The 20,421-nt window shown below is 42.5% G+C and overlaps 1 protein-coding gene across 1 annotated transcript in view; it reads right to left on the reverse strand.

The window, feature by feature from the left end:
* The window catches only part of LOC137800377 (calcitonin gene-related peptide type 1 receptor-like), a 21,247-nt gene extending 1,410 nt beyond the window's left edge, over positions 1–19,837 (reverse strand). The window contains exons 1-13 of the mRNA XM_068597549.1: positions 19,738–19,837; positions 9,647–9,704; positions 9,262–9,403; positions 7,366–7,473; positions 7,004–7,116; positions 6,010–6,101; positions 5,647–5,776; positions 5,352–5,505; positions 3,548–3,608; positions 3,176–3,242; positions 2,461–2,679; positions 1,954–1,995; positions 1–1,017 (exon numbers count right to left, since the gene is read on the reverse strand). The exon at positions 1–1,017 is cut by the window's left edge and continues 1,410 nt beyond it. Of these exons, the coding sequence (XP_068453650.1) occupies positions 745–1,017; positions 1,954–1,995; positions 2,461–2,679; positions 3,176–3,242; positions 3,548–3,608; positions 5,352–5,505; positions 5,647–5,776; positions 6,010–6,101; positions 7,004–7,116; positions 7,366–7,473; positions 9,262–9,403; positions 9,647–9,704; positions 19,738–19,787 (1,509 nt within the window). The 5' untranslated portion in view covers positions 19,788–19,837 and the 3' untranslated portion in view covers positions 1–744. The remainder of the gene's footprint in view (positions 1,018–1,953; positions 1,996–2,460; positions 2,680–3,175; positions 3,243–3,547; positions 3,609–5,351; positions 5,506–5,646; positions 5,777–6,009; positions 6,102–7,003; positions 7,117–7,365; positions 7,474–9,261; positions 9,404–9,646; positions 9,705–19,737) is intronic.
* Between the last annotated feature and the right edge of the window lie 584 nt (positions 19,838–20,421).

Below are 20,421 nucleotides of genomic sequence, written 5' to 3' on the forward strand. Positions count from 1 at the left end.
AAAATTGTCATTTTGGCAACAATGAAGATTTATGTAAGCGTACATAGTGGCTGAACATAACATATATCTTTTTTTTTTTAACTGAGCTAAAACCTAAACTGTAGTTGGAGAAGAGTATAATATCCTTGACAAGATTAAGTATTCTAAAATGTTCTGGACCCATTGTACACTTTCTCGGACTGAAATTAAATACTATTTCTGTCACTTGTTGTTGGGAAATTAAAATGTCATGGTGGAGTTACTGTTTTTCATCCTGTTCACACAAGGTTAGGGTTGTCCCTGTTAAGGCATCTTAAAAGGGGGATGCTGGCTTTTTTTCTTTTTTTAAGGTCAGTGATGATTAGACTACATTTCCTACATGGAAGCATCCTAGAAGCATGTAAAAGAACATATAGAAAACATAACTGGGCTATGACATTCATCGCCAAAGTGGTGTACGGGTAAAGTATTCAGAGTCTTCGTAAGACAACAGATTACACAAACAGCCTTTGATATATCAAAATGGAAAAAAAAACTATAACCCAAATACAGAAGTGGACTTTTTTTTTTTTACAAGTGACAGAACACATGTATGCAAAAGCTGTTAATATACAAAGATTACAGGATGACACCATAACATAAGTCTATAATTTTCTCATCAGTTCATACGAGTCCACAAACTGGAGCTTTTACTAACCTTTAATTTGAAAATTCACCATGGCTTCTCCGTTTTCCTGTGCACACATAAGCGAGCGTGTGTTTGCCTCAAACGTTGGTGATCTCCATCTTGTTGAGTGGGTCCGCCTCGCCGTTGCTGCATGTCTTCTGCTGTCCGTTGGCTCTCTGCTGAACCTCGGGCAGGAAGTGTCTGCCTTCGTTTGATACAAAATGCCCGGAGACAGGCTCCTCCGAGCAGACGGTCACTCGGCTGGTTTCGGTAATGGAGGAGTTGTGGTGGTAGCTGGTGATGGGTGTTTCGCCCCAGCTGGTTTTAACCCAGGCAGACTGAGCCCACTTCCTCTTCAGCGCTGTCTGGGCCTGGGACGTCAACAGAGCTCATGATTAGTCGAGTTCAAAATAGCTTGAGCTTACTGAGAGACAGAGCGCAATTAAGATACAACCACACCAGACGGAAAAGCAAATCATCAACAACCCAGAACTAAGATTTTATGAACAAAAACGAGGAAACGAGCAATGAGCGCATGAGGCATCAGCTGAAAGAGTGGGGAAACCCTTCGTATACCGACAACATTGTCGACAACGTACAAGCCAGTTTTAAGCTCACTATATTTGTGTTAGTCACGCAAAAGACATTTTACAGTATGCAACTTGTGTCAAGCAATGCAGTATTATGTTTGCAGATGTAGTGGACTTGGCTTGGACATAATTCACTCAGGGCTAGTGGGATGGCTGATGACACAGGTGACTGCCCCTTTAAGAGCAGGTATTGTAGCCATAATAAGGATTTGGTGTTGAGTGGTTAAAGGTGTCTGGCTGTCGGTGTCACGGGGCAAAATGTTTGTGTGTGCGGATTTAAACGGCTACACACCTGCGCAGCCAAAGAGAGACGTTGTGTGTGCTGCGCTCATTCCAGCGCTCCTACCCAAAGGCCTTAGCGAACTAACAGTAGCATACTAATGCGTCCCTAATTGTGGCTTGCTAACCTGTTCCGTCGTCATTTAAAAAATAAAATAATATTATATGGAGTGTATTTATCATTTTAGTTATCAACTGCAACCCTGGTAAACACAGGGTGCTAGAACCATCCATTGACATGCTAAAATGTGTTTTTTTTTTAGCTAGCTACAGGCATTTCATTAGCCTATCATGGCGCTGATTATTCTGCCCACCCTTGGGTGTATTTTTTGTATAGTATACAACACAACAGTTTACATTATGTATTCTGGAGTAACAACAAATACAGTCCCAGCAGTTTGAAATACCTGCGATTAAAATATGATAGCTTAAATGTACCTCAGCATTGCAGAAACAGAATATAACCGCCACCATGAGACCCTGGAAAGCAATAAGACATTGATTCAATATTCATACGGGAACAGATTATGCTGTAAATAATAAATGTAAAGTAATCATTGTGTTTTATGTGAAAAGCAGGGACCAAATAAGGGACAGCTTTTTTTTCTTCTGATATTAATACAATAATAGGTCATATTTCCAAATGCAAGAGGCAGAGTAGCACTTTTACTTTAATTCAAGAGCAGAGAGTGGCTAAACCATGCTTTGCAGTATGGTGCAAATGGATGAAATTGCTATTTAGTTTGACGTTGTTGCTTAGTGGCACTTAAAATGGAACTGAATAGCAAATCCTTCATGCTAAAAACCAAGATAACATGTTTTTCCAGAACATGTAAGAAGCTTGGGAATAGAGATGTGGAATTGGTTCTAGGTCACTTTAATTCATCCTCTGTGGTGTAGCCTTTTATGCACTCTCTTCACGTACAGCTTATTGATGACCCATACCTGGAAGTGGGAGAAGATGTTTATGAAGAAGTCATAGATGGACCGGCTGATGCGTCCCTCCGGCCTCCAGGGGAAAAGGATGAACTGGACTCCCAGCAGAGGGATGAGGATGAGGGTGGCTCTCACTGCCTTCATGTAGGCCGTGGACTCGGCGCAGTGGGTCCCTTTCAACTTGGTTATGAGAACCCGGACGATGTTCAGGAGGAATAAAAAGTTCACCTTGATAGGTTGATAATGAAATGAGACAGAGATAGAAATATGTCTTGATTTTACAGATAAAGTCTTTGACTTGGGATGAACTTGAATGGGAGGGACCACCTTTGCATTTGTATCTAAAGAATGGCATTGACTGACCTGAGGGTGGCAATATAACAACACCTTTTAGTCACATGTCCATGGAAGTTAGTCTCCTATAATCTAAAATAAGCTTTTGTTGTCAATTTACCTGCAACAGTTGTGTTCAACCACACAAAGACAAAAATAAACCTCACAGACAAAGAAAAAGGAATTTTGGGACTCACACTGGTCTGGTCTTGCTCAAGACCTGGTTTCGGTTTAGGTGCTATGGACTACAAAACTGACTGCCGCAAGTGTATTTGATTTGACTGTCTTACAACCGTCCAGGTTGGAGCGAGATTAAATCTGTCCATAGCAATCCTGCGGCCGGTAAGGGAAGACGAGAATATATAAATATATACTATTAGTAATTACTCACAAATAGTGCAGCTTGAATGGGCCCATGAATGATATAGAGCAGGTGTGTGTCAGAGCTGATCCAGCATCTGAAACAAACACAAAAAAAACAGCGGGGAAATGTGAAATGTCGTACTCTATTTCAGTGAGATTGTACATGTAAGGTGACATAAATATGGCTGAAGGCCGAAACAAAGCTTTAATAGTTCATCATTAGTGGTGGACTCAGTGAAATAAATCTCGCAAATACCACTTGGAGCAGAGGAAGGTCAGAAGTAGAAGTAGGGGAGAGAGAGAGAGAAACCCTAGCTTGTAGTTATGTTACTGCATACTGCAACATTCCTGGCCTTGATCTGGACTTACACAGAAGAACAGCAAACGCTCTACATCTTACTTGTCGTTGAAGTAGAGCCCGCGAGCCACGGCATACGTGATGGCAGGAACAAAGGGAAAACCTTCAGGCAGAGGGAGAAACAGAAATATCAGACCGACGTCCTGCATCTCTACAGGGAAGTCCGCGGTTGCACCACACTGTTTAAACGTCATGTGAAAGGTAATACAGCACTTTCATGTGTCGAGAAGACACAAGCTATTGCATTGTTTTGTTTCGTAGAATTTGTTTTAGTGAACAGCGAACATTTTTTGACCATCGTTCAAGAAATAGTTAGTCATTTTGGGAAATATTTGTAGACGCATTTTCTTGCCTGAAATTCGAAAAGAAGATCGGCCTGTTTCGGCACGAAGCCGTAGCCACGAGATGGTTAGCTTAACTTAGCATAAAGACAAAGCCAGCCTGGCTCTGTGTGAATGAAACAATTTGCGGTTGTCCAGGGGGTTGTGCATTGTTTCTTTTGCACACCATTTTTTTGTGGGAATGAAACAAACGGGCAGAAACAAACCAGCTGTCGGCCGCAGCTTCACGTTGGTCGCACAGACCATGCGGTAATCTTGATTTTCTCATCTTACGCAGGAAGTGAAATACGCATTCTTACCCCAAAATATGGAACTGTTTTCTTTAAGTTTGTAATCCCAACTAACGTACTCAACTCAAGTTGCATTATACATATTCAGTCAAAGGGTCACGTGTGTACAATTTGGTGGCATCGAGTGGTGAAGTTGCAGAATGCGACCAACTGAAACTTCTACCGCACGGCAAGTGTGTAGGGAGAAGTACAGTAGCTGACATGAAAAACGTGAATGGGTTTGTACGTTCTGGGCTACTGTAGAAACATGGCGGTGCAACATGAAGAGGACCTGCTCCCTGTGTAGATACAAACACTTCACCCTAAGCTAACGAAAACATGGTATACTCTGGTGATTATACACTGAAGAAAACACGCTTGATCATATTTCCATTTCTGCCCTTCCATTACCACTGAATGACACTGGCCCTTGAAAAGAAAGCTGAAGTCAGAAAGCTTTCAGCTCCTGTGCCAACAACAGCAAGTTCAAAGTAAAGGTGAGACAGAGGACATGCTCGTTACACGCTATACCTCACGGATATAAAAAGACGTGAGCCTGAGGGAGAGACATAAAAGAATGCATTACTAATACATAAGAGCTGGATGCCTGCATGAGAGCTGAAATAAAAAGGCCACTTATCTGAGCGCAGGCCCATCCAGCCTTCGAGGTTACATTCATGTATTGAATTATGATGGAAATATGATGGTTTTTTTTCAAAGTGCTACAGAAGAATTCACGGCTAATTTCTCTAGAAGCGAATTTCAGATGCTCTCATTATATTCAGGCGAGTAAATGCATGTTTTGGCACTTGAATTGGGAAGATTGTTCACCTTGAAAGTGTCTGTTGTAGTAGTGAATAGTGGGAGTGTTGCTCGTCAGGTATTATGAGGTCCCAGTATTTGCATCTTGTTCGTGATTATGGCCATAAGCACCTACAAAATGCAACATATTGCTTTCATGCGACTCCTCCAAATATGTCTTGCACATCCTCATGCAGTGTGACGCTTAAATGCTGTCTCTGAGACCTTGTTTGAATCTTACAGGTGTGTGTGTGTATATATATATATATATATATATATATATATATATATATATATATATATATATATATATATACATACACACATAGTACAGTAAATACAGTGTAGTTCTTGTTTCATATGGTTACAATTCACGAGATAAAAAGCACTGGAACCCCAAAAAGACAATAGTTTGGAAGAACTCCAGTGACTCACCCCATCCCACGATGTAGTACCAGAAGAGCTGCTGTTCCCCGACAAAGACGGCCACAATGATGAGCGTGTGGAGGTAGATGCCCTCACATAGCATCCAGAAGTAGTTGGAGGTGGCCGTGTACTGAACCAGCACGGCCAGGACCTTACAGCTCACCTGGCGGGACAGGAAGCCAGCCCACAGATGTAAGTGACGCACTAAGATTCGGACTACAACGCCTTAAGAGCACGGCGTGAAATTAAGTGTGGGGACCGAAATCCATGAGTGTAACGGTGAAAGAGACGTTCGGGGACTCACAGGGTTGCTGGCGTTTATGGCTTGGTTGTTGGCCACAGTGAGCGAGAGCCACATTATCGTGACGATGGAGTTCAAGATGAAGGAGAGAAACATGTTCTTGTGGAGGGAGATTCTCTGGCAGCTGAGACTCCTGACAGAGAGAGGGAAGGGCATTGCATTGTAACAAAGCATTTTCTTCTCCACGATTTAAGCTCCTTACCTTTTCTGCACAGTTCCATTCGTTAGATTTACATTAAAGGCGTGCCTGTCAACATACGGGCAGTGGATTGTAAGCCAACGCACACAAACTGGACATTGAAACAGCAAAAGAAAAATTATGAGAGGTATTGTGTCAGACGAGACACGAGGGAAGTCCTGACTCACTTGAAGTAGGAGAAGATGATCAGGCAGATGATGAGGGAGACGATGGACAGGCCATGACCCACCATGGCCAGGTAGTAGAGACTGATGGCGAACTGCGTGGAGGAAAAGTCGTTTGTACGTGATATATACACATGAAATTCACTGGCTAGAAATGACTTTATTCTTTGAACCAAAGGAAAAACCCCTGTAGAGAGAACGTGAGCCTTTTGGGGGAGAGTCGGAAAAGAAAATGTTTCCTGAATGAACACAATGTGAAGGCAAATTACAGAGATTCATGGAGGGCGATCTTTACAAAGACTGGTCTGAGAAAAAGAAAGAAAAGCCTGCAGGCAGGGCCGTGAGCTCCAGCATCTACCAAGTGGAACAAATCCTAAATGACTCGCACGTTGAAGCCAGAAGACTCGTAGTCTCCAGTTCAGAACACACAAGTCAGCGAACTCAAGAGTGCAGGTCGCCCTCGGCGTTGTTGTGCTCAGCTGTCCAAGCGGGAAATAACTTCTGACTATCAGATGTCAACGTCTGTCATAAACCTTCCTGGTGTTGTTTCCTGTAGTGTGATCAGATTACATTTACCACACCGTGTCGAAAAAAACAAAAAAACATAGCTGTAATGTGGCATTTCGGCCTCTCACAGTTCCCTCTATAGGGTTTCAAGACAAACAATGTTGTAAAAGTAGTCCAGGAACAAATTGTGCTGTGCTTAAGTGCATGGGAAACTTCTAAGGTGATAAAAAAAGACAAGATAAAAATGAATCAGTATCATCAATGTTTGTATAAACTCTCTTTTCTTTCTTTAAAAATTCAATTGTGCACTCAAAGGTTTGCCGAGAGATCAATCATAATTCTGAATACCCTTTTAGATTTTTTCTTCGTAGTTGAGCATTTTGTATCTTGTTTTGAAAGTACTTTCTGTCGCCTAATTTGGTGAAACATTTTGAGCCGTTCTGGACACCGTTAGGCGACCTGCCCTGCGCTCACACGCCGTGTGTTTCACCTCGAGCTTGTCTTTGGTGTAGGCCTGACACTGGGTGTAGTTACTCCAGACTCTGTTGCTCTCTGGGTGGTGGAACCACTGGCCCCCAGGATTACACACCTTGGTCACCTTCTCTGTTGAAAAAAATTCACGCAGACGGTATCGTGGTTCACGGTTTGATTGAGGAGCCAAATAAACAATTGAAAAGCTGACAATTTCATGACATTTTTTTTGCAAATAAAAAGAATAAGTTGTCATAACACTGTAGGTAGACAAACACGAATTAAACCAAACCGTCAAAAAAAAAAGTCAAAATACACATCATTTAAGCACAAGCACATTTAAGCTGTGCTTGCATATGTGCCCGTGCCTTAACGCCTCACCGCCAGGGTCAAAGTCGAAAAAGTATTCCGGGCACATCTGCATGACGGTCCCTGGAGCTGTATCCCCCCAGCACAGCCAGCCATCCCACGTACGGTTGCAGAAAGTACCTGTTGAGGACATGACATCCCAACTAGACATTAGACACGCGTGTGTATGCACCAGCATTTGAAATAGGACTTGAATACAACACCGCGTGGCGGTTAATGAGGAGGATGACCGACTCCCAGCCCGAGTTTCAAAGGGAGATGCCCAATGCTTCCAGAAGACCGTCTCAGCTGTAGATACTTTGTTTATTGAACGGTGTCTCCATCACTGGTGCTGAATGCCAACACCATGAATACCTTTGCAATTTTTTTGTCGAAGTTTCTGTAGGTGGAGCTGTTTGTCTGTTCAGCCATAGAGGCAACAGTATCCCCACTCAGCTCATGCTAACCATCCAGTTCTTCTCCTTTTAAAAAAAAATAATACATCAAATAAGGAATAATGAGAGGCACCACTTGTATGGAAGAGGACTCCTGCAGGGACAAATTCAGTTTCAGCCACTGCATGTTGGCAACACCAAAAGAAAATGTATCAAGGTCAAGGTAAAAACTATTATATATGCACAAAACAGTCCTAAAAAAGAATACACAAATACTGTACAAAGATCAAAGATACAATATGCAGTAACTCCCCTTCCGTCTCACAGGGCGAGCGTTTCCAAACATCCGACACGCTCGAACACACTAGCATATAGGCTACATCGACTCCACTGAGCAGCCGACAGCTGAGCACGCGCTGCAACCTGTCACGGTCTCGGTTGTGCCGCAAACAGAACCAAATAACCATAGAGCCAAAGAGCAGGATGCTCTGTATGGGAGAGTGCTGTGAAACAAGGCTGCTCTTTTATTCTAAACGAGGGGATTTGGGATTCAATTGCTTTTTGAGCAACATGTCCATCCAGACTGAATTCCAGCTCGTCTCAGTACACCTTCAAGAACGATATTGGGCAAAGATTTAACTGCAGAAGTAAGTTAATTATCACTTCAACACGTGAACTACACCAGCTGTGTAATGAGGCCGCGCCGTCAGCGGCACGCGTGTCAACGGGGGAATCATGAAGGCATTTGTTCTCTATTCAACATGAACGGCCTAGTTGCCCTGAAATAAACCTCTGACCTCAGCGGGCCCGCACAAAGCTCGTCAACAATGGACGGAAACCTGTCGGTACCAGGTTGTGCCGCTGCATGCTGGGAAAGGTACCACGAAATAACATTTCAAACCGTGAACTCCTAATCGGGGGCACAAGAGACAAAGGACAAGCTTCCTTTCTTTCAGACTCACTTCCTCTCTGTTTTTCTCTCTCTCTCTTCTAGTGTCCACACATTGGAAACTATTGACAGCAGTTACCTGAATCTACACGTTTGTTAGTAAAAGATGCAACTTTAAATAAATGTGTGTGAGCGCACGCGTCAGTACACGTTTTAAATGAATCAATTGCAATTCATCTTGATGGGGACATCACTGTGCCACTAGAAGGGAAATCGGGATCACCAAAGTCAGTAGGATCCGTCCTCTGGGGACCACGAATGTCTGTCTAACATGAAAAGGGCAATCCATCCAGAAGTTATTGAGATATTTGGATATCTGATTTTGGTCTGGAACCCGTGAGGTTAATGGCAAGGCTACCGAAGCACAATGAAAACCCGTTAGTTAAAAAAATATATCCTCTCATTAAATGTTGTCCTCATGCTCATACTCTACTTGTACTGATGTAAGTGATTAAATTTGCAGAGAGAGGGATTTCGTTAAAAGTGTGTCAGCCTGCCGTTCGCCAGAAGTAAAATGTGGTACCATTGAGGAGACTTAACCTCCAGCACGACAGCTGTTAAAGGACATCGAGACAGACTTCTCACCATCCGGGCGCGGCGGATCGTTGATCATCTTCAGGTAGCACTCGAACTGAGCCGCCAGGATCTGGTGTTCGGACTTCCGCGGTACGTTGGATATGTCGCTAAAGTTCTCCTGCTGCTCGTCCAGTGCCTCACACCGGGACACCTGGGTAAAAAAAAAAAAAAAATCACATTTTCAAGTTGTGATGGGAAAATGAAAAGAAAGACTGAGGTTTAACCGGGAGCCGAGCAAAGGGGCTGTGAGAAACACATGAGGCCGGTAAATACCTGGATATGGGTGAACATGCATGGCTTAAAAGATGAAGTAACACTGTGTGAAAACCTGCTTGGTGTATGCATTTAAATGCATCGACACATTATGCTGATACGCACACATGACCGCACTCACCTTTGTGCCCAACGCCAGTGCCACTATCAGTGAGAGTGTCAGGGTCTTCCACATGTTTCTGAAAGGGAAACGAGAACCAGGACGTGTTATTTGTTATTTATTTGAACTGTGGTTCTTCAAGGGTTCTACATTATGCAGCATTAACAAAATGAGACAAGGCACAACACTTCTGCACAGCGGGACTTTGAGCAAATTGCTAACCTCAGGATGCAAATAGTAAAAACATGCTGAGTTTGAGTCTCATTCTAGCACATGTATTTTAATTACACGTGTAAAAATCCATAAATCGAATGGCAGCTTTTTGGACTCAGAGTCCCTAAAATATTGTGATTTCAATTCAAATCTTTTGTGCTTACATATATTTATTCATGGTGTGCATGTGTGTGTGTGTGTGTGTGTGTATTTTCTCATCTATCAAGACAGGAAGTTCATGCTCCGCATTCAAGGTCAGAGAAAACAGATGTGTGTGTATTACTATATTTTGAGGTGAATAAGGCAGCACGTTTCCCCTTCCCTTCTCTCTAATGAGCCAAACAAGGGTGAAACGAGTACTAAGCATGAGAAGTCCTAAGAGAAGAGAGAGGGGGATTCTGAAAACAATACATGATACATGAAGTGTCTCTTTGTGAACACGTCAGGCTTTCTCTATGTACGAGGGAGGAAACTGGCTCCACTTCAAGGCCAGCACGACAGCACATAATAACTTCAGCTTCGTCCTTTCATGTCGTCGTGAACGCAGTGCAAAGGCTGGAATGCATAATTGTGCCGCGTGCGGCCGGCTGTTTCCAAAGGACGAGCACGACTCTGAAAAGGTGAATTTGTCTCCACGGCAGTAATTATGTGAACCTCGGTCATCTTTCTCTCTGCACATAATCAGGTCTACGTTGTGCCGATGACATGTTCATGTCATGATTGTAGTTTTCTGTTCCCTGTTTTTATTTGTAGTCTTGTGTCCTCTGTGCCTCTGCACTTCCTGCCCTGGTGATTGTCTGTCTGCCGGGTTCCTGATTGTGTATTCCCTGCACCTGTGCAGCCTCGTTGTTTCCACCTGTGTCTCGTTACCTCCCTCTTGTATTTGAACCCTGTTTGTCTCCTGTCCCCTTGTTGGCTCGTACTGCGTACTGCGTACTGCGTACTGCGTACTGCGTACTGCGTACTGCGTACTGCGTACTGCGTACTGCGTACTGCGTACTGCGTACTGCGTACTGCGTACTGCGTGCCCGGCTACCTCCGTGGTCCTGTCCCAATTCCTGCTTTTTGTTTTGTTCTGTTGAAATCTGGTTTGTTTTTTAGAATCCTTTCCTCGTTTCTGTTGGCATTAATATGCAATCCAAACAACAATCTTCATAGATATAAGAGCAGAAGTTTAGTTTTTAAAGAGAACACCAAAACATATCTACTGAATTACAGCCAAATAGATACACAAATATACATATTGAGAATTGTTACCAAAAAAAAGGGATTTATGGGTTTGAATATTTTAAGTGGTCGACAATGTCAGTCTTGCAGGACAAAATGTTTTAGTGCAATAACTGTGGCCAGATATTTAAATGTGATATTGGCAACATAACGTTTCAAGAAATGACGCACCCGTTTGTGTCATGAGCGGTAACACGCTCATGACAGAAGGCTCCTTTTTCAGAGTAGATGAACAAAAACATTTAGACAGCTCAGAGTAGATGGAAAAAGCATGCGTCAGGCGTGTGAGGGTTTCGGGAACCAGCGCTTTGAATAGTACAACAGTAATCATACATTCTTTATATTGTCTACTCGCTCACATAGTGCAAGAGGTGTGTCTGAGGAGGGAAAAGACAGCTCTCGCGTTTTAAAAATGTATGTCTAAGTGATCATTCAAAGCACAATTCAATACATTCTCAGTGATTTTTTTGCGTCCCGGCTCATATCCATAAGGAGTGACGTGCAAAGGTTGTACAGAAACGAGCACAAAGGCGATCATGAAAACATCTAAAAAACTAAAAACTAAATCTAATATTGTATTTTTAATGGCCAGCTGAAAGCCATCCATTTGGTTGAAAAAGAGATCTGATACTCTTGAAATCTATGTGAAAATGACTACTTCTGACTGGATTAATTACCTCAGTAAACATTGTAAATATAAGTTTATGGTCTCAATTTCTAGACTATGAACTCTTTTCAATACACAATAATTTATACTTTAATACAGCATGATGTTTAGTAAATAATGGTCCATTTAAGAGTAAAATAGACGATAAAGCAGGGTATGCTATGAAAAGTTTAATACAATATTTTGGTTTCCCAAAAATGTTGTGGGTACATCTGGTCGCAAAAAAACAAGATTATCTCGGCCAAAAACGAATATGGCGACGACCAAAATACTGGCTTCAAACCATAATCCACAACCGATTGGGTCACGTCCCAATGGAGACGTCCTCTTCTTATATAAAGACAAGCATTTGCAATACTTTTTGAACAGGTTAGATCAGGTACTGCTTTTTGCTGTCTTACCAAGACAAGTATTTCATGTCTCTGTCAAAGTGCTGTAGCTTTGGATGTGCTTCGTCTAAGGTTAGCTTAGCAGGTGCTATTTGGTGTGTTTCTGTTATCTTTGGACTGAGCCAGAACAGCTGTTTCCTCCCATTTCCAGTCTTTGTGTGCAAAGCTAATTGGCTGCTGGCTGAATTTCATATTTAAAGGCCACACATGAGAGGGGTATCCCATCTCCCCATCTAACTCTGCCAAAAAGAAAATGGCTAAATGTCGACCAAAATGGCAATCTGTTTCTTTAACACTGTTTGGTGATGCAGCTTCATCCACCAACAGTTTGAGTGTCAAGTTGCAGTTACTCTGGTAGATGTGATACATTATTGAATGCCCTTTGACATGAAAAAAACTTTTTAATGTCTACCACAAGTAGACATTACAGATTTTGCCTCTGTCTCTCCTGCTTTCTGTTCGTCTCTTGCACACACAAAGCAAACAATGCTCTTAATTCATACTTCCTGTACGACTTTGTCTGCAGGGCAGTTTGTAATGTCCGTCATCTGAACTGTCTGCGACAACAAGCCACACCAGCACATGAATCCTTCTCAAGGCTGATCTTTAAATCGTTTACTTCAACATTTTGGCACATAAAAACACATGAATCAGAGGAATGCAAGCAGAAAATAGGCGATTGGGGATGGACCCAAACAGACCTGGCACAAAACACCAAACCTAACTGAAGACAAATCGATGAAGAAAAGAGGAATTCATAGGGAATGAATAGTAACTGAGTAATGGTGGGAGCATGTGAGCAAGACCACAGGTGACTACAGGGCCAACGAGAGACAGGTGACACTAATGAGGACGGTGCAGACAATCACAAAGGTCAATAAAATATTAATAATGAATGCATGTCTTTCTGATATTTACCTAGTGGCCAATAGCAATGTGTTGTTCCCCATCCAGACATCGAAGGGAAAAGACACACACACACACACACACACACAGGAATGCAGCACAGTACAAGCGAAACGCTCACTTCCTCTGTCCAGGGTCATCGCCTCTGATCAGCACCGGAAGGGATCGAGAGCATCAGACGTAGATGAAATACTAAGTAATCCAAATCAAAACGAGCACGCCGACACTATAAACTGAGGAATTTGTACCGTCTAGATAAACTACTTCGTGTTCAGACATTCTCCCCGTGGGAGGACATGAGGAGAAGAGGAGTTTAAACTTGGGTCAAACAAACACACACACACACACACCACTACCCTACCACTCTATTGTTCGTTTTCTCTCGTGTTATCTCTCGTCGTCCTCTCCCTTTGCTGTTCTCGGACAGTCAGTCCCTCTCCCCTCTGTCTTTTCTCTCCTACACGGTCGCCTGTCAGCGTTTATCTCTGTCGCTCTGTCTCACGTTTGTCTTTGTGGTCCCCCCCGCACCTCACCCCAACCCGACTTTGCTCAGCCTCTTATGGCTTTCATTTCCTCTCATGTCCTGTTGGTCAGCTCGATAAGGATATTAAGCTCAATCAACGTACGTTCATAAGTCTTGCATTTATGACAGAAGTTGTGTCAGACCTTTCGTTGCTCCCCAGATTCATTGAGGCAATAGTTGAGATGAAAACTTTTCCACTCTCCATCGTGAGTCAAACAATATTGTTAAAAAGCTAAATTGGTGGAGTACTCTTTTACAAACGATCTAAAAGTAAATCACTCAGAATCGCCGGTGTCTCTGTTGGTGGATACGTCTCCCGATGTCACCGCATTCCTGTGAAGGAGCCGTAATTTCTTTCTCCACTGTAATGTTTAGACGAGTCATTGCCGAACTGGAATGCTTGTCTGGTAACAGCAGCGGAAAGAACCCTGAGCCACAAGTACACCGTTTTTGGGGAAACTTCCACTCATAACATCGCATCAGAGGACAGCAGCTCAAAAAGAAAACTGCCAGCTTTCCAAAATCCACATCAGACCCCACAATGCCATCAATCTGCTGTCAAAGCTGGAACCAAGGGACTCAGGACCAAGCTATGTTTCTAATGAATGCGTCTTTTGTCTGCAGATATTACGCACCGGGCAACAAGAACACAACAATCCCAACGATGAAACAGCCCTATTCCTTTTTAGGAAGTACTCTAATTGCTACCCAGAGATGTCCCAACATTCAAACCGCTTCCTGTGACTATAGTGTAGCAGGTTACTACTATGTCACAAGGATTTAAGACAAAAAGGGGGAACTGCTGACCAAAATAATACAAAATTGTAATATCTATTTCATGTAAGATGAGGTTTTGATCGAATCAAGGGAGGATACCGGACACAAATGATAAAAAAGCACATTCATAATGTGCCTGAGCTTCAGGATCCTTTCTTTTCCAGAGGCATTCCAAGGAAGAGAAACCTCCCTTGAGGAAATTAAATGTACATTTCCTGAGCCGACAGTCAATAAAATGTCTCACAACAATAAGAAAAGTCAATGTTAACGATATTATGATAGAGCTTAGTCGTTAAACTCTCCTTTTTTTTGCGAAAACAAATGTATTTCTTCGTATTTGTTGACAAGCCCGAGGTTGAAAATAAAGAAACAGGGGTGGGAGGATAATAACCTTCATTTAGAAAAAGCTTTCTTTTGTTTCATATTTTATCCATCAAGTTACTTCCTGATGAACTGCTATAATTTTTTTGTACACACAATAAATCATTTACATCCTATGTTTCTCAGAATCCCTTTGGCAAACATGGAAGTAGTGGTAATTTTAGAAGCATACGTGCTTTTGAACTCCTCCTCCTCTGCAGTGGATTTCTTCTGGCATGATAATAAATCTTTACACAGAATAAATGAGTGCCTTTAAAATCCGACGTGCTGACACAAAAACCTGTTGAAACATCTTCGATCAAACCCCCTTGTAGATGCTAAAAATATCTAATGTTTCTATGTCTTAGTATCCACTACAACGGGAAGAAAACTCCATAAGGACTCTCAGTGTGCTTTTGTCACTCCACATCCTCCAACCTCCCTGTGAGAGTCATCCCGCTCTCATGAGATCACGGGATGATTGGAAACCCAAACATTGCTGTTTTGTTACACCAGATTTAGCTCCATTGGCCATTGCACCCAGTGAGACGGGTCGCGGATGCTGCTGACGTTAGTCCCGACCCCAGAGGTCATCATTGCCCGAGATACTTTTTCTCATTCGATATCAGCTGCGGGGACGTGCACATTTGACTAAAAAATGCTGTAATTGGAAGTTAATTTGGGAAATTACAGACACGCTGCTAGAACAGATGCTTTGAGGAACACAGAACCAAAGGATGAGAATGAAAACAACCTGCGAGCCTTGAGAGCAACAACTTCTACTGTGAACAACAACGAGAGAAAAAAGATCATTGTAGCAAGCTCGAAATTGAAAACAACCCAAATGTCCACGATTTGAATTGACGATGAATCAATTCTTAAAATTAATACATTTGATTTGTATATCATGCCTACCATCCACTAAGCTCTTTAAATTACAATGTATACTATCAGCGAAATGTTCTTAAAGTATCAAAAGTACACAATCTGGTTCTGCAAAACAAAGTGCCGCTTTTATATTCTTCTATATGTGGTTCCCGACGACGGGGGCCAGACCCCTAAAAAGGGTCACAAGATAAATCTGAAGGGGTCGTAAGATGATTAATGAGGTGGCAAAGAAGTCAAAAACATACTCCTGTCACAAAGCTGTGCCGTGGACTTTGGAGTGAATCTTTACCTTTTTGTGTACTATGGAACAATTCTACCTCTCTGGTCCTGAAACTGTTATTTAACTCGTCTGAAAACACAAACACCCTTTAATGTGAGTACTACGACTCTTCTTCATGATAAGGGGCCCCCGACTAGACACTGATTCCTTGTACAGGTCACAGGCCAAAATATGTTGTGAACCACTGGGCTAATCTTTACCAATCAATGCTCTTTCATGAAGGTATCACATGTTTTTTAATGTAACATTTTTATTTGAAACCTTTTGTCAGTCTCGACTATTTTGGTGTGACTTGACTATTTTAGAGATATCGTCTGGAGCCTTCTCTCCAATATAATGAGCGCTACATGGCACTCGACTTGTGGAGCCCATTTAAAAAAACTCAACAGCAACGTCTCGTTCCAGAAATCCTGCCCAGGTTTCACCAGATAATAATCCACAGACCTGGTTGTTAGCAGTTTCACGGAGGATCTATTTTCTGACAACCACAGCTCCGCTCATGAAACTTCCCACAACACACTCTGTGAAATATATCGATGTATTTTTTTGGGGTGCTTGGAGCAACACAAGCCGAGTGCCTTCTAGCCCAATTATTTGGGAGGGGAGGCAGACGTCTCTATGACCCGACGTCTCCAACAATCCAGACTGATAAATAGCACCACAGGGTATGTTCAGTACTTGTTTTCCACCACGAGGAATTCATCTCTCACACCATCTATAACAGCGGTTACCGCTCACTTCCGTTTTCTCGCTGTTCTCAAACACATTCAGCAGCTCTGCTTCTTCTCGTCTGCCGAAGGAGTTACTTAAAGGTCCAGGGCTGACGGGTTCAGGGCTGAATTCACCCTCCCGGCTTCCTCGAGTTTCCTCTAATAAATAAGCTGCTGTCGAACAGTCGGAGGGTTACTCTCCAGGGAGTAAACGATTGTGTGTGTGCCAGGGGAGGTGGAGGAAGGATGAAGGTTGAGGAGGATCTGCCTCCAACAGCCCAACAGGTTAAAAATAGGCCATTGTTACACGTACACAAAGGGGCATGGAGGGGACTTTGGTATGGACTCAGACAACCCAACGTTCGCTATTTCAGAATGATGTCCGAAATCTTGTTTCTGAAGCAGAGCTACAATTCATGATGATTTGTCACTGATTATATCCACAAGGAGATAATGTATTATTTCACCGTCATGTTGTTAAGGGCCGCAAGTGACCAAGCCCTGCGTCAAGTTGGACTCTTGTTTTCGCCTTTTTGGAGGCAGTCTCCCAGTTGAGGATTAACGAGGCGTATCTATCTGGACCATAAGTTGATCTGCATATTTTCCATATTCAATGTAACGTCCCTCGTACCGTTCTGGATCTGCTTTCCACGACGAACAAGCGCAAAGTCCATTGTTTCAACAGCGGAACATGGGCCCTTAACCCCGTCTGGTGCTGCTTCCCTCCTTCCCCCTTCCCCTACCCCCCACCCACACCGACAAGCACCCGGATATACAGCATGAAACGGAGCTGTACGCGTATGAGTGATTACGGACTTGGTGATTTTCCCATAGCTTGGACCCAAATATAGCTCCTGCAACTTGGAGTGATGCCATGCGGTGGGGGGGGGGCTACAAAAGCAGCATGGGGCCCATGTAGAAGAGAGGGATCGCTCCCTCGACACAATGAGCGGACCGTGATACACGAGCAAAAGCTCTCCCACCAGACAGCTAACTACTGTTGCCTGTGGGCCATGAAGAGAGAAGAGGGCCCAAGATGCAGCAGTCCCCCCCCACCTCCCTCTCCCTCTCCACACACACACACACACACACACATCTGCCAGTGTGGGAGCCAGCACACGCTGACAGTTCTCACATACGGTCAGCATGACATTCATCACCAAAGCATCTACGCTAATTATTAGCGCCCACGTCTAGATTTTCTGCAGCTTTATTGTAAATTTGCCACAAAAATAAACACAAAATAAATAGAGAGAGTTGATCATGTTTACAGGCACTCAAGCGTGCAATGATTCCTATCATTTCAATTGTGCAAAATCTTTGACACCGTAGCTAAAACCCCCCTGCAATTCATTTGTGTGCAACCCTGGAGTTGCAACCCTTAACACCCCCCAAATCTAAAATAAGCACAGGTTTTTTTCAGGTACTTGGATGGGGGAGGGGGGAACTTGTTGGCTTGTTTGTGTTATGAAAAGGCGGAGGGGTGGGGGTTGGGGACCGAAGTAGCTGCCAAAACACTTATTAATACACTGTTAGCTGCCTGGCAAGAGCAGGCTGTTCCAGTCGAGAACCCACCGGGGGCTCGGGGTAGGGGGTAAAAGTTTCCCACGAACGGACACGAGGGTCAGACCGTGTGGGTCCAGGAATTCGGTCATAAGTTAAGCGAGAAGCCGGTCTGGGATCGGAGTCCTGGGACGTGGGGACTACAACTCTGCCATACTATATAGGCAGAGGAGGGGCTGGGGTTAACAGGCTGTTCCTGAAGATGCTACAACGAAATGGAACCAAGTCCAGACTAAAACACACACAGAGCAAACCTGGAAAGAAAAGCTGCCTCAGCAAATTTCGCAGAGGCAAGAGCGAGGCAGAGGAAGGTATTATAATACCTATAATACCAGTGAGCGCCACATTATTACAGAGCGTGTAAAGAGTATAAATACATATATATGTAATAGGTTTATCATATATATATGTATTTATATATATATATATATATATATATATATATATATATATATATATATATGTGTGTGTATGTATGAGTGTGTGTGTGTGTGTGTGTGTGTGTGTGTGTGTGTGTGTGTCTGTGTGTGTGTATATCTATATAGATAGATATGTACTTTATTAATCCCCAAGGGGAATATTTTTGTCAAAGTAGCATTCCACATTTACAGACATCAACATCAATGGAATAAACTAAACACACAAAATAAGTAATAAAATAAAATAAGAGCAGGGATAACAGATATATACAAAATAAAAATAGAATATATATATATATATATATATATATATATATATATATATATATATAAAACCCAGGAGAAAATAACAAAGTACTTGTCGCCCTGCGTTGAGCCAGTCACCCAAAAACTCCTCTGTTGTTTATTTTTAGATTTGAGATGTACTGCAACTCAGGTGACACAATACTCAGATGTGAGTCCTGCTTTTAAAAACTAAAGCTAGTGTATTAGAAAAGATGACAGGAAATCACCCATCTTTACCGTCACTTCAGCCCCCCTCCGCCCTGCATGCTGACCACTCTTCAGCCATCTGCTGTGTTTCAAATTAGTGGCGACAATCACAGGGAAACTCTATTCAACTCTATTTTATTTCTATTCATATACTTAGAATTGCAACTGTAGAGGCAGGCAACAAGCCAACTCAGGGCGTGACCTTGCCTCAACCTGCATTCATCCTCAATGATACGCTTTACGACCCTGTGCAGGAATAATAGTTGAGAAATAAATAAATAAAACACACATAGTTATACTCCTTTTTTTTAGATTAAAAGAACTTTCAGTCGTGTGCATGGCAGTCAATGGTCACTTTATGGTGACCTTAATATGGTGTGTGATAATTAACAGTGTTCCAATAGTCTTCTTATGGTAACTTATACTTCACAGTCCTTTTAAAGACTTTCCTTCAGAAACAGCATTAAGAGAATTATACAAATAATGTTTTATACAAGTGTAAATGTGTTGTTATAGCCCCGTTATTATTGTTTGACTGTCGCACAGCCACAACTCTATCTCTCTCTCATCCGGATTTATGGACACATTTCACGCCACCACGTTTAAGTGAAATCTCAGGAAAAGAAAAAAACCTGCAATAAATGACAAAAAAAAGTGTTGTTGTTTTTATAAAGAGGTGCAAAAAAAGAAGCGCTTACCTTTTCTTTGAGAGGCCCGTCAAACTGTCGTTTCCTCTAAATGTCCCCATGCTCGCATGCTCCGATCAGAGAGGGCTCTCATGCTGACCATCGGACAACACTGACCAACCTCGACTGCTCAGCCCGCAGCAGTCGAGCCGGGCACAGTGGGAATTGCACATATTTTCCGGTAGTTACTTTCAAAGTAAAACTTGCCAAATGAAGCAGCAACTTTAAAAGTATTAAGCTGATGGCACTTTACGTGTTTATTCAGCACATATATTCAGCTTTTGAAGTACAGTTGGAGTAGTCAATAGAAAAATATGTTCTACTTTAGTCAGATCACACGTATGACACTGCAGATGCATTATTAACAAATAGACATATATTAGACTGTCCATTTCAAAGTATTCACAATCATGGCTGAAGATAAGAGATACTAGTATTTGTGATTTCATTAAATGATAATGTAACGTGAAATGTAGATGCTATATTTTATTTCCGAAGTACTACGATCAAAGCTTTTATTTTGACGTAGAGGAGGAACTTCCGGTAACAAGCTCGCTCGTCTCTCCGTTAGTCTGACTGAGACATGCTTCTGTAATATTTTGACAGATGAGGCTCAGTGGTCGTTTTTAAAATCCAGCTGGAACAGACACCATAATAACAAGAGGGCTCGAGACATTACACGTGTATGTGTGCTGG

This window comes from Clinocottus analis, unplaced genomic scaffold (assembly GCF_023055335.1).
Source record: "Clinocottus analis isolate CAN_PGR_092001 unplaced genomic scaffold, fCliAna1.0.p SCAF_4, whole genome shotgun sequence".
NCBI classification, from domain to species: Eukaryota; Metazoa; Chordata; class Actinopteri; order Perciformes; family Cottidae; genus Clinocottus; species Clinocottus analis.